The following is a 15,106-nucleotide window of genomic DNA, read 5'->3' as shown; positions in this document are numbered from 1 at the left end:
CACTCTTTACTAGGATCTTAAATGGGTTCCGGTAGATAGGAATTCATGCAATTCTATATAAAGCACCTATAACCGGTGGTTACACTCCATCAGCCGGGTGATATTGGAGGATATGAGCGCTGTGAAAATAAAAGAATTTGGAAAAAAGTCTCCCAAACGATATATATCAAAATAATCAGAGACAATTTTCATTCCAATGAATAGTAGAGACTATCGTCCTTTAATTGACACTAAACAATCTGATGTTTTTGCAATATACATTTTAGAGACTTTGCGAGCAGTCCACCTTTTTTGAGACTCGCTGTATATCTTAAATTCACATACCAATTCAATCTCTCGACTTGATCCCTTTCTACATATCCCTCTCTGTTTTGTTCTGACACACATGCATACGCACACGCACGCACTCTCTCACACACACATCTCACACACACATCTTGTCTTCACCTCTCTTAGATTGTCAGATCAAAAGCAAAAAGTTCTATTTGTTTAATCATTCTACTTCATTTCCAGAGTCGATCTCGCAGCATTCTTCTTCAATAATAAGCTTCACAAGTATTTACTCTACCACTTAATCTCTCTCTCTCTCTCTCTCTCTCGTTCTCTCTATCTCTCTCATTCATTGATATTTTGCTACTTATTTTATTGCTTTGATTATCCAGAATCGATCCCGCAGCCTACTTCTTCAATGGTAAGCTGTATAAGTATTCCCTCTACCAGTACAACAGAAGTTTCGAGTCCTTCAAGGTTTATCTCGGTCCCCTTCATCCAAAATCACAGGAGGCTCGGCAAGGCCAACATGATCTGAGACCATTTATTTTGGTGCAATGGTCATCTTTCCCGGCTGACGTCAGAGACGTTATTGCATTTCAATTGGCTATGCGACGTTTTTTAAAAGTTATGCCGTAGACGTTTTATCTATGTATTCATAATTCATATGTTTTCGAATAAAATAAAATAAATATTGGAGACAATAAAACGAGTCAATACTCTGAAAAGGAGGGATTAGAATCACTTGCACAACATGTCCTAGGATTGTGTACTTGTTTCTTTTGGTTTACTTCCCATAGCCATGTCTTCTCTTGGTATTATTTGAAAAACCTCAGAGTTTGTATTTAAAATTCATCTTCCCATTAACACCCAATACATTAAAAAACCTGTACACTTCTTCGAGTTGCCTTTTCATAAATTATTCAAATGAGAATGATATGATGAGAAGTACAGAAGAGTAGCAACAAAGACGAACATATAAACGAGAGATTGTTTATATGAGATCAAAACAATTTAATATGAAGAAGATGTGCTTCTTACACTACGTTATAATTATTGAACACGAATGGGGCTGCATGAAAATCGGTACTTCATAATAATCAATGATTATTATTTCATCATAAATATGTGTCTTTTTTAAAATTGAGGACTAGTAGATTGACTGGTACTTTACTGATATGCAAGAATGCAAGAATGTCCGTAAAATATCTATCTCCACAATTCCCTATATTTAGTCTCTTCTCTTAATTACGCTTTCCACAATACACTAATGATGGTCATACTAATTCTAATAACAATATGAGCAATGATAATGTTTGTGAAACATGTCAGTTCAATATTAATATATACAAGGCGCAAAGGAAAACAACAAAATAGTTGTATTTGTCTCTTTTTCTGCCTCTTTCCTAAAAGCATGAATAAAATTCACTGCATCAATCTTGCAGCCTACTTCTTCAATGCCAAACAGTAGAGGTAGTCCCTCTACCAGTAGAAGAGAGATTTCGAGAACTTCACGTTTTATCACGGTACCCGTCATCCAGAATCATATAGTCTCTTCTCTAAAATATGCTTTCTACAATATAATTATGGTAATTATAATACTAATAACAATATGAGCAATGATGAAGTTTGTGAAACACGTCAGTTCAATATTAATAATAAATGTATGTACAAGGTGCAAACACGCAATAGTGGTAGTTTTCTCTTTTTCTGCTTCTTTCCTAAATAATAATACTAGCAGTGAACATTTATAATGCGCCATGTCTGTCAAAATTGTCACTCCTGGCGCAGTTGTGTGAAAAATTGTATAATTGTGGGCATCCGACCATCAAGTAAAATACACTGACATAAGTTAAAGTTTAACATACTTCAGGACACAATTTTGCAATAATAGAATTACAATATTACAGAATTACAACATATTTACATGTATACAATTCACTGCATCCTTTTTGTTAAAATTCTTGGAGAAAATAATTAAATCATGCAATGATCTAATCGAGGTTTCCTTCTTTCAAACAGCCGTAAGAAACATTACAGTGCTTTTTCCCTGAATTACCCTCGAAAATGTAGGATTATATATCTATTTAAGTGATTATTTTTGAACACTTGTTACAGCAACGCGGCATAACTCCCTTCACGTTAAACCGATACTAAAATGAGTAACACTGTTTTGAGGGTGTTGTAATTGGTGTCTTTATCAAAGGAAAAAATGCCTGAGAAGCTATGTGTGATAAGATACAGAACATTAAATGTGGTGCTCTAAGGTGTGTTCTACGAAACCCGCGGCAAACCGGCACCTTCTTATGACAGGCGTTTCTTATTTACGTCGGGCGAAGCTTCATCTCCGTCTTCTTGAGGGAGTATTTAGAACCGCGCCATTCAACCCAGAACACACCCGTGGAGTACGTCCCTGTTAGAACCGCATTCAGGTATTGGCCGTTGAGGTTAGCACGAAGGCACCTATTGTACCACCAGCCTACTTTGTAAGATCTGACGCAGTATCCCCTTGCACCGTCATTATCGCGGTCCAGTGTACTGAACGGGTAACCTGCATGAAACGACATACTGTCACCTGCATAGAAATGAGAAATTGATTAATGGTACACATGATAAAAATCAGTTCAATATAGATACGATCTCTCCGTACTCGACTTCAGGCTGCGTATATGTATTTTACGAAGCCGTCCGTTTGGTGAATGCTCTGTCTTTTGTATTTCGATGTAATAGACAGATGCGTTTGGGAGCATTCGTTATTATTCATGGATACTTTTTTCAACCCCTCACTTCTCGACGTGATATCCTTTTATGGGTTAAAGAAAACAGAAACAATCAACAACAAATCCCCTCCTCCCCCCATAAAAAACACCGCTGTTGTTTACCTCGTCATATATGTGAGATAGCGTTTGATAGTTAATACCGTTTTACCGTAATACCGTATATTAACTGTATAAATGAATTACAGTATTACCCCAATGACACTATTAATGTAAAAGCGTTTTTTCGTTTTACCGTATCAATGTATGATTGTATTACCATAGGGCCTTTAACCGTATTACAATGAACTACCGTATATTAAGAAATTACAGTATACAGAATTGCTTTTTTAAATTTTGTTTTACTGTAATACCGTATTAGCCTACCGTATTTACACATTACCGTATAGCATATCATGTAGTACCATATTATAGAGGAGACGCGATAGCTAGTCGGTAGAGCAGTGGTCTAGTAATCCGGTGACTCGTACCTTCGGACGATTCCGCGATTCTGCATTGGTCCAATACGACATACCCCCATTTATTCCATATATAAGACAGAAAAACAGACACCTTAATTGATTTGGCCATTTAATAATATTAGTGATACCAAGAGGAACCACATTTGTGATTAATTAAAATGAATAATATTATGTACAGGCCACATTGCAGGGGATCGCCCTATTACATACCTGCGTCTCCGGAGTAGCTGCCAAGGGCCAGGATGTACTCTGCGACCTCGTCTGCAATACTGAAATTGCTGTAGGTGGCATAGCGCGTTTGTCCATCGAAGTCTTCGAGGTCGATCCGTAGCTCGTAGGTCTTCTGACGGGAAAGACGGTGGATGTTGTCGTTACCGAGCCAGTGCTCGGAGGAAACGTTTCCAAAACCGTTTTTGTACTCGGACCAGTAAAGAGAGAAGTCAACAGATCCATCTTGTCTACGCTGGAATACCTACAGAGACAGTGGGTGAGAGGGAAAGGAGGAGAAGGAAAGAAAGATAGAGAGAGAGAGAGAGAGAGAGAGAGGGAGAGACAAAGAGAAAGGGGGAGACAAAGAGAGAGAGAGAGTGTGTGTGTTTGTGTATTAATTATTAATTCAGAACATTAATAATACTTGCGATGGTTGAAGATGCGATGTGTGTCAAAGATTATATAATTACTTTTGAACAGTGTAGCAACACGAAGAATGCGATGGCAAAGACTTTAAAAGATTAACCAAATCAATATCAATATTACCAATATCGATTCTGTTTATCATGAGGGCCCAGCAATTATCAGGTACCTGTTGACACCAGGGCGGAGAGTGGAAAAATGTTGATGAATGAAATAGGATATAGGGTATATATTGCCCTTAAGTTGATTTTTAACACGATCCATTTTCGAAAAATCATCTAAAAGGAAATTAATACCTTATTGTATGTCCTAATTTTTTTCGGATTGTAATTTTTTCAAATTTAAACATATTTCAATGGATGACGCACAAGGCAAGGTTAATTTTTCGAAGATACTTGATATCGTGTTTCTTGAAAATCTTTGCGATCATTTTTAAAGTGGACGGGGTTGATAAAGTGAAAATTCGAGCTATCATCATTTCTCACCGTCCAGCGCCCACCGTCCGTTTCCATATCACAGTAAACGAAGATAGAATCACCACCCTCTCTATCGGGATAGATGGGATACACTCCACTGAGATGGGATAGGCCACCAGTCTGAATCTCAGCGCAGTCACGTGGGAGTCTAGGAACTGATAAAAAATACAAAGGTGTCGTAGTTGAGAGAATTGAATTTCAGAGGACCGGCCTCTCATAGGAAAAGGTCCCGGTTCCGTCCTTGCTTGGTACTTACATCCTTGGACAAGGTTTATTTCCGACCCAGGGAGATATATATACATGTCTTATATGTTAAATTGGCCATGTATTCTACAAGGTGTAATATATGGGCACCTGACTGGTTGTAAGAAGAGACCTTCTGCAATGTCGTGAGCTCCGGAATCGATAGCTTAGCAAATAGAGATAATAAGGTAATATCGGAGTTTTTTGAGCACCTTACGTGTTGGATGAGAGCCCAGGACAGGAATCCAATATCAGCGACGTAGTATAAGGATGGGTTTATAATAAAAAATATAGTGTAAAGAAAACTTAATAAAGAAAATGTCAAGTTGACAAGTAACAGGAGAGGTGATCATACCACAATGCGGACTTGGAGGGTATTGAATAAAACATCTCATTGTGAGAAAAAACACGTTTAGACTAAAATTTCCTTATAGTCTACATTTAATCATGATCAACAAATGCTGCTATTTAGTGCCACAAAAGTTAAGGACTAAAGAGTGTGAGTCAGTAATTCCAAAGGATTCTTGTATTGTTCATATTTTATTAATTTTGTCGACAATTCCTGAATGTCAATCTCCCATGGTGCGTCAAACACCGCACAAATCACTAATTCAGCGATGCGTCACAAGAATGACGCTTCGTGTACAAGAGGCATGTAGCGGTTATAACGCCGGACGTTGAGCGGGAGGTGTCATTGGCCTGACGTAGGACTGCGTTAGCGACCTTTGTCGTCTTCGACGCGTAGTATGAGGGAGACACCGTATAGACAATAATACTTATAGATTAATAGCCATCATAGATTTGATAAAAATAACACAACCCTACGCCAGGGAATTGAAACCCCGTGTACACCGGGAATGCTATGAAATGCTCACCGTCCGTGGCGGTGACTTGCGTCATTTCGGCCGGTATGATCGTAGACGTTTCCGTGAAGTCAGCCATAACTGAGGGTGCTTCTGCCGTGACACAAGATTCATAGAAAGCATTTAATAATAACAATGATGATGATCATAATGATAATAATAGTATAAATCACGATCATAATAAGGAAAACAAGAGCAAAAACAAGAAGAAAGAGACGAATGATAAGAAACCAATTATGGCCTTTAGGTGTGGGGGTATTGAGGGTACCCAGGGGGGGGGGGGCACCTAACGTATTAGGTTCAACAAATGTAAATAAAAAAGGCCGCCTGTTAGCAGTGATTTTCTGAAATGAAAAACGTGCGATTTCTCCATGTATAAAAATATATGTGGATAATCACGTTCATTTGAAAATCATATTTTGATTCCGAAATGGTCTACAGGGCTAACAAATACCCCCACTAGGGGTAACATGAGATTCACAGTGTTAACATTTCAGCTTTCAGAATTCTGGAAAGATGTATCAAACAAACAACTTTAACAAAGCAAATATCGAAATTTGTCTAATGCTGGTACATTTTAGGGGCTGTATTCTAATAATATATAATATTTTGCTTTTATATAGCGCTAAATACAAATGTCTCTAAGCGCTTTACAAATATACTATACCCCTTCCAAAAATTACTCAAGATGAGATAATTTCAATAGAAGTCCGCATTTTAAATGACATGAATGAGGTTTTGAATTAAAAAGATCTCTTCACTACTAACCCATGCTTTATTTCTCCACAGCATTTCACATCTAGACGTATAAAGTATGTATGTAATAAAACCACAACACCTCTACTGACATTTTGTGGATATATGATATGATATTAGCCATGTTCAGACGCGGTTTTGCGAGTCGGTGTAAGTTAATCCCTACAGCAGTAAATACCTCAATTAATTTAACTTGCCATAATTAAGTTAACACGACCTTCCATCAACCAGTGTAATGTCGCCTTCCGCATAAACCGTGCGAAATCTAATTTTTTTATTTTCGATTGAAACAAACAATTCTACTGAAAGGTCACAGATACCCCCCGAGTGTAAGTGAGAGCATCCACACGTTCAACTTACGCTACCCTCTAGTGGTATAAGCGAGTTACTCCTGAATAAATCCAGGAGTAAATAGGTCGGGGTAAAGGTAGGCGTAGCTAACACGACCATCGTTTAGACGGTGCTACTCCGACCTTTACACCTACCTTACCATATTTACCCGAATAGCTTTCAACACGACCTTTACCCCGAGGTAAATTGCATCCGCCTGAACAAGACTTTCAAAAACGTTGATCCGTGCCAATTCCATGATGTTTGGAGAAAAATAATTAAAAAAAGATACACTCTCTTTATGTAAGGGATTTATCAAGGGAAAAGGGGGATAAAGCGGGAAGGCGGGAGAAAAAATAATCGAAAACCAGGGAAATGCCCTAATCTTTACTTGCGTTCACGTATGTTCTTTCTATCTGACAACAGTTTCATACCACGCATCTTCCTAATTAGGGCTCTTTCTTTTAACCTCAAGATACCTTCTTCTACTTTCTGCACATTCAAACTTTCTGAACCATATACCATCGCTACTATTAGGTCTACTGCTATGATATTCCTCAAAACCCACAAAATAGGAAAGTTACAAAATATTCTTAATATGTTTTTAAAACCTTTAGCAGAACTCAAATGCTTTGGTTTATTGTTCTTACGCTCATTGCAATGTTGCCCTTGAAAACCAGGCGAGCAGTGGCATAGATAGCTTTCTATAGTCTCCTCGCACCAGCCGTTTTCACAGAGCTTCTTGTCACAATCTATGAAAGATAAAGGAAAGAAACTTAGTTTGTGTGTCTGTGTATATGTGTGTGTGCGTGTGTGTGTGTTCATGCGTATGTCTATGAGACGGGTGAGCATGTCTTGGTTTTTTGATTGCATACTCAATAAAACGGAAAAAATATGACTTCATAATTATGAACTATACAGAAATGGAAAAAAGAAACTGTAAACTTTCAACGGTATAAGCATCTTTTTATTTTCTCTTTCTCATTATAATTCCATCAGTAAATGCACATGACTAATACTTGAATTAAATCAATGTATCATTCATTCATTCATTCATTCATTTAATTTTCGTGTCCATGAAGTTCAGGCCTAGGCCTTATAGTTCATATCAGGACACTTACCCCCTGTGCAATCATCCCCCGGAAAATTACCCACCGGAAATGTACCCCAAAAGGAAAACCACCCCTCCAAGGACAATTTCCCAGGGGGGGGGTATTGTTCTCGGGGTGGTTGTCCTAGGGGTTAGTTTTCCCGGAACCCATATAGTTCACTGTTTTGCATGACTATTTATTGTGGATATGAAAATCTAAAATAAGTTAAATTACTGGTGAACACCGTAATGGTGATACACCTAGATCGTTTTCCGAGCGAAATTGGAGGGAACATTTATTGTTTTTGCAGAGGTATTATGCCAACCCCTTCCTGACAAAAAGTTGTATCAGTTTTATATTCATTTTAATATAGAGCCACATGCATTAGTTATTTAAAAGTTCGTTCCATCGGCTTAAAGGGAAATTGATTAGACGTCTATGAACGACTGACGGAGAGAAGCTGTGTTTTTTTTTACGGTTTTGTATTTAAATGTTCTGACATGCTACCAGTGGCGTATCAAGGCCTTTGCAGCAAGAGGGGCATTATATCTGTTTTTACCGTGATCCAGTATGTTTCCGTTAGGAACCTACGCTCTGAGGGTCATGCATGGTTATGGAAGGGTGGCTGACTATTTTCAAAAGTAAGGGTCTTTTCAGACCTTTCACAAAGACTGAGGTCGACTTAGGTTGGATTTGGACTGTGGCAGGCTGTTAGTGCCACTGTGTGCTCTCATCATTCCTGGAGTTGGTCTTTCAAAGGACGTTGAAATTGTGGTCATAAATCTACAAAATTGACACTTTTGTATATTTCATTGTTGAAGAAGAAAAAGTTTATCTAAAAAACATATTTATTTATATCCTTTTTTTTTGGGGGGGGGGGGGATTTTCCTCTAATTTCATATCTGGTTCATTAACTTTTATGCGCATAAACTGCCCATCATAGTATAAGTCCAAATCTTAAGTAGAACTGAAATTTAAGTAATTTTTGGATCTACCATGAATCATCAAAAATATCAATTATGTAGATTTGTGACCAAGATATGCACATCGCTTTAGAGACAAATGGTGAGATCAACCAGTGGCATGAACGGCCTGTCATAGTTCAAGTCCAACTTAAGTTGATATTTGTCTCCGTTAAACATCCCCCCCCCCCTTGCTCCTCCTACAAAACGCCGCTACATAACATAGCACAACGACAACGTGGATTGCTAAGATCGACGTCCTTTTAATGCACTGCCTTGAATGGACGTCACACGTATCAGTCCACGCAAATCTAAAAGTCCCTTTTTGTCTTCGTGAAACACCCCCTTTCTCCTCCTACAAAAACGCCGGTACATAACACTTTGTATTGGCAAGAGGTACAACAAAGAAAAAGGTCAATTACCGGTTTGTTCTAATAAAAAGGCCATCCATTCTCTTTTGAGTAGGTACTTTGTATTTTAAATGCACTTTGGCCCCGTAGTGAGAGGCAAACAAAAATCTTCCAGAACCCTATACGTGAGGTTTGCAAGGTAACGGGGTATCTTATTGAGAATATGGCGTTTGATCGATATGCAAATGGAGTTATGACCACGTAAGTCTAGTTTGCAGGCACAAACCCTGGCTAGTCGTAAAAGAGAGTCTGCACTATAAGACTACCATATGCCATGTACTATAGCTGCTCCTTACACACTGGGCTAGGCTTCTTTTAAGGCACAATGATTTTTTGATAAAGTGTCAAATTAGGGTCTGTGCTTGCAGACTAACGTAAGCCGGCGCTTCTCAAACTTTTATGAAAGTCGAGGCCCACCATTTGCTCTGTACTAGAAATTCTCAATGATAAAAGCACCCTAAATATAAAGATTTGCAAATATTTTCCTTTTCTACCTCTGTATGGAAAAGTTTATCCCGCTATCAACAAAGAAGAAAATGACAGTTTTTTGTTAATGTACCTGTAGATGGAGAGAGATGCATGTTTGATTTCTATGTGAGGTTTACTTATGTGAGCGCGGGGGGGGGGGGGGCTAAGAGAAGGCCCCCCCCCCATCGTACATGCCGTTTTCCCCAAGCTTCGTTAACAAGAATGTTCGTAATTTTAAAAATGCATGAGTTTGTAGTATCAAATGTTCATCATCCGAAAATTCAATAGAACGCCTTTGAAAGCTATATTATTTTTGGATTTAAGAAAGTTTAGAATAATTATTATGAGCCCTATTCCATTTGAGGAATTATGAAACCTTACATAATTTTCGAAATTATGGGACTTTGGTAGAAAGAACCATAGGACTGGACAGCCCAAACTTTTGGGAGTTGTATACCCTATTTCATTGTTGGGATAATAAACCACCAGGAATGGAATTTGACATTCCTATTCCAGAATTATGAACCTTCGTAGAATTTAACTTGGGAAAACGAGTGCCCTCATAACTAACGCCTACATTTGTGTTATGAAAAAGGGTGGGGTCTAAATGATTACCAGGAAAATTGCATGCTCTGTATCCCGGAGGAATTCCTAACTTTCCATTCCGTCTAGGGCAACCGTTAGCCACCGTCGGAACAGGGATAAGCTTCGGAATCGTCTGTACCATACTGCCGTTGGTGTGTTGCTTCTGCAGACACTCGTTGAACATTGGTAAGGTGTAGTTGAGTCCAAATGCGTTCTTGTGGCAGGTTTGTGTCATTTCAATTGCATCTAATGGCGCGGGTAAACCTGTGTGCCGGAAAGATGATGATGATAATGATGTTGACCATGATAGTGGTATGATGATAGTGATGATGGTGATGACGTTGATGGTGGTGATGATTATGACAATACGAACAGCACCACCAACAATATCATAAACCTAATATTAATAATGATGATAATTATGATAATAATAATGAAATTATCATGATAACAATAAGAAAACAAAGAATGATTATTAACCAAAATTGTGGATTTTTGCACATGGGTATTTAGGAGGGGCACTGACATTAGGAAACTAGGGGCACCAATCGTATTATGTTTATGAAGTGTAAATAAACAAGGCCACTTTTTTTTTGATGAAAGTGGTTATATAACCTTTTTTACATTCTTCCCCTCTCCTCCCTTTTTATTTCCCGGATGCGGCACATTTGCCCCTTGGATAATTACAAAAAACTGCATGCTACAATGCTTTTTTTAATCTAGGATCTTATTTATCTACTCCGCCAGATAACGTTTATGCTTAAGTAAATACAAACAATCATCTGTAATTTATTTTTAAATCATACACACCAGACATATAGAAATAAGATTTGAGGTGATAAGTCTGAGATGAATAGACAATACAATATGGCACAAAGATTTCTGAATACAAAGGAAAATAATGACCACCGTTTAAGAAAAATAATGACGAATATTAAGCATGAGCATATGGATTAATTTGGGAAAACATAGATAACAATCATTCAAATAGGGTTGTAATATGGTTTTGAAATGTTATGTTTGAGAAATAGGGTACATACCAACAGAAAGGAAGATCACCGTGCCATATACGCACTTCCAATGAAGCTTTAGTACACTGGTCTGTATAATTAGAAACAGGTTTACAAAATAAATCATCATGATGATAGAGTTCTGATGAAACTCTTTCCTAATAAATTATCTATGCATCTATGTCACTTATCTTATCATAGATTATCTCGACTAGCACGCAGAGGTAGGCGGTCACATGCCTCCCTAGTATACATGCATAGACTCTAATTTGACACTTTACCACAGTCAAGCTTTTTCTGCAAGATAGACGCCACTTCATCGACTTTTACACTGTAAAACTTGTTTGTATAGAATGAAAACAACTTTCAGAATAATCATTGTGATTATTATTCACACGAAATAGATCATATAGGCATGCGGCAAACATTTTCTTATTTTACCGTCAGTTCTTACCATTTTTGTGAATCCTCAGTCATGGAGTCCTTTACGTCAGGATGATGATGCGCAATTGAACACTGTTCTATCCAAGTGTGACTTATTCTCACATTTGAATTCAGTCCAGGAATCAGCTAGGTTGCGAACACAAAGCAACGTACGCATTACGTTTTGCGTCGCGTAGCTGCAGTAGGCACGGGTTACCTGTACCCCTCACGATGGCCTTAATTGCATGTTCTCTCACATTTCAGTTTAAGACTTGGTTTCTACTCCCTTTCCCCCACCACAGTGCCCCCTAAATTCATGGGCCCATGCTATTCCATTGCAGTGTTGCGTAGCAATTACACGTGTGGGGCGGGATGAAAAGTTGAAAGGAAAGATATGTATGCAACCTTTTCTGAGTTTAGTATTGGCTTCATGAAGACGAAAGTATATGACCTTGACTAGGCTAGATGTAATATCTAAGGAGGTTTGAAATGAGATCGTTTACCACTCGAGACGTATTAGTATCAGTACTTCAAACAAAAATGTAATGATTATTGCTTTGACATTATCACATTCTTAATAAAAAAATTACAAGTCGAGGCGCCGCTCATAAAATAGCAAAAATAAAGTTAAACATATATTCAATGCAAGAGTCATTGTTAAGTGCTTCAGTACAAATGATTTCATTCACCTGTTTTACGAATAAATGTATTTTAATATTGAGAATGCGAATTGCATATATTACGTGTTGTTAGTTAAGGTAGCCCATACTTTTTCTACAACCTATTAACATCACTGCCAAGAAGTTTATCTTCTTCGGTTTATCTTTCTCGATCCCCAGATTGTTTGAAGAGTTGAAGCAGCATTTCAATCTTGAACTGGGTCATTGTTATTTGCTTCATTACAAATTATTTCATTCACCAGTTCTACGAATAATGTTTTTTTAATATTGAGAGTGCGAATGCACACATTACGTGTTGTTAGGTAAGGTAACCCATACTTTTTCTCCAACCTAGCAACATAACTGATATGATTGTTAACGCTTAGCAGACATATAACTCTTTATACCTTAGGGCCTTGTTAGATGAGTTGAGTTTATAATTACTGTTTCCAATTTATTACTTAAAAAACGAAGAAATAAAAACAATTAACCGATCAAAGCATTTGCAGCATTTTTACTGTACCAGTCACTAGTTTCAACTACGGTTCTGCGCTTAACGATGCCTTCTCTCCACTCCGCCGAAAAATATTCCAGTCACAGCGTGCACATGATATTCAATTACATTGACTCTGAATTTCAGTTTGAGATTCCTGTTTTCTTAGCTCAGGCTGTGTGAATGAGAGTTGAGTTTCACCAATGCAAGTTTTGATGACTGATTCTGATGATCAGATCAGATGGATGATAAACTGTTTTAAATGATTTTACCAGTTCGAGAATAAATGATTTGTATGATCAGCTATCGCGTGACTGGATGATGTGAGAAGTGGTAGTATGATTTATTCATGTAATTGTATTATCCTTTTATCAACAATTCCTGCTATCGACTTATTTCTAACCACCCCTTGCCATTATGGCAGGAGGTACTGTAGTTACGTCCTTAAAAAGCGGAATCTAGACATCCTTAGACAATCGTCTTCAAGATTACATAAGAGAGTTAACACGTTATGAATAACAGGAATATCTACACGGAGTGCAAGTACTCGTGGTAGATTTGTTATAAGTCTCTCCTTTATTACAGGGGTTCCCCATCAACGAGAGAAGGTCGGCTCTGTTGATAGTTGACAGATATATAGAGACATATCGTGGTTGTGTTGATAACTCACCGAGCTATGTACTACAATGCTCAGAGTTCAAATCCATGCCACATAACACTGTTGCCATTTGGGAAGACACCAATCTTCATTTGCGTTTCTCCAACGCAGTGAAAAGTTGAATCCAGAAAACCTTAGACCATCGTCTTCAAGATTACATAAGCCATGTTCAGACGGGGTTTTGCTAGTCGGCGTAAGTTAATCCCTGCAGCAGACCAAACCGCGATTCACCTCTTAGACTTAGGGCTAGTCACATGTGGGGTGTGTGTCGTAGTCGAGTGGTTTAAGCTCTTAACTGGAGATTCAAAGGTTGTGATTTCAAGCCCTGCTTCAACATTATAGTGTCCTTTAGTAAGACATTAATATACTTTTGCCTCTCTTTACCCGGATGTTAAATTGGTTCTGGTAGAAAGGAATTCAGGAAATCATGTATAAAGCACCTTTAATCGGTAGTCAGGCTCCATCAGCCGGGATAATATAATTCATAATTTGTAGTGATATTTAATAACACAAATTCAAGTTGTAAGAGTACTTTATGAGTGAAACTATTGAAATGTACGGCATTTCCTATACTTGTCTAGTTAATCCACACATTTGTCTATTTATCTTTCTCCGCTATGTAACGGCAAACCGGTGTTTTGTTTTTATTTTATCATCGGGTAATCTCTCTACTTCTCCTTTCATCTCTCTATACTTCATCTAAAATAATGAAGTTGGTAGTTGAAGAAAGTCTCCCAAAAGATGTTTATCTAAACATTTTAGGCAATTTTTAGTCCTTTAATTGACACCGAATAGGCTGATGCTTTTGAAATATACATTTTAGAGACTTTGCGACAGTCCATTTTTTAAGGATAGCTGTATATCTCAGATTTACATACCCATTCAATCTCTCGACTTGATCCCTTTCTTTACATGTATTCACACACACACACGCGTGCAAACGCAAAAACACACACACACACACACACCCACCATATCTTGTCTTCCCCTCTCTCAGATTGTCTGATCAAAAACAAAAAGTTTTTTAGTGTTTACTTTACCCCTTGATCTCTCTCTCTCTCTCTCTCTCTCCTTCTCATTGATATTTTGCTACTTGTTTTATTGCTTTGATTATCAAGAATCGATCTCGCAGCCTACTTCTTCAATGCTAAGCTGTACAAGTATTCCCTATACCAGTACAAGAGAGCTTTCGAGGTCTTCAAGGTTTATCTCGGTCCCCTTTATCCGAAATCACAGGAGGCTCGGCAAGGCCAAAAAGAGCTGAGACCATGTATTTCGGTGCAATGGTCATCCTTCCCGGCTGACGTCAGAGACGTTATTGCATTTCAATTTGCCCTGCGATGTTTTATAAAGTAATGCCGGAGATGTTACATTTATTTATTTATAATTCGTATGTTTTCGAATGAAATAAAATAAATATTGGAGACAATAAAACAAGTCAATACTCTGATAAGAAGGGATTAGAATTACTTGCACAACATGTCCTAGGATTGTGTACTTGTTTATTTTGGTTTCCTTCCCATAGCCATTTCTTCTCT

At 37.9% G+C, this 15,106-nt stretch overlaps 1 protein-coding gene across 1 annotated transcript; it reads right to left on the bottom strand.

The window, feature by feature from the left end:
• Nucleotides 1-2,040: 2,040 nt before the first annotated feature.
• On the bottom strand, nucleotides 2,041-5,776 carry LOC588756 (ryncolin-1-like). The gene is made up of 4 exons (XM_030978700.1): nucleotides 5,736-5,776; nucleotides 4,627-4,772; nucleotides 3,719-3,980; nucleotides 2,041-2,845 (listed from the first exon to the last, which is right to left on the bottom strand). The coding sequence occupies exons 1-4, from the start codon at nucleotides 5,758-5,760 to the stop codon at nucleotides 2,595-2,597; spliced, it is 684 nt and encodes a 227-aa protein (XP_030834560.1). The 5' UTR covers nucleotides 5,761-5,776; the 3' UTR covers nucleotides 2,041-2,594.
• Nucleotides 5,777-15,106: the final 9,330 nt, after the last annotated feature.

The sequence above is a fragment of the Strongylocentrotus purpuratus genome, unplaced genomic scaffold (assembly GCF_000002235.5).
Source record: "Strongylocentrotus purpuratus isolate Spur 01 unplaced genomic scaffold, Spur_5.0 spur5_scaffold_1, whole genome shotgun sequence".
Classification (NCBI taxonomy): Eukaryota; Metazoa; Echinodermata; class Echinoidea; order Camarodonta; family Strongylocentrotidae; genus Strongylocentrotus; species Strongylocentrotus purpuratus.
This window is presented reverse-complemented; position numbering and strand designations above follow the sequence as displayed.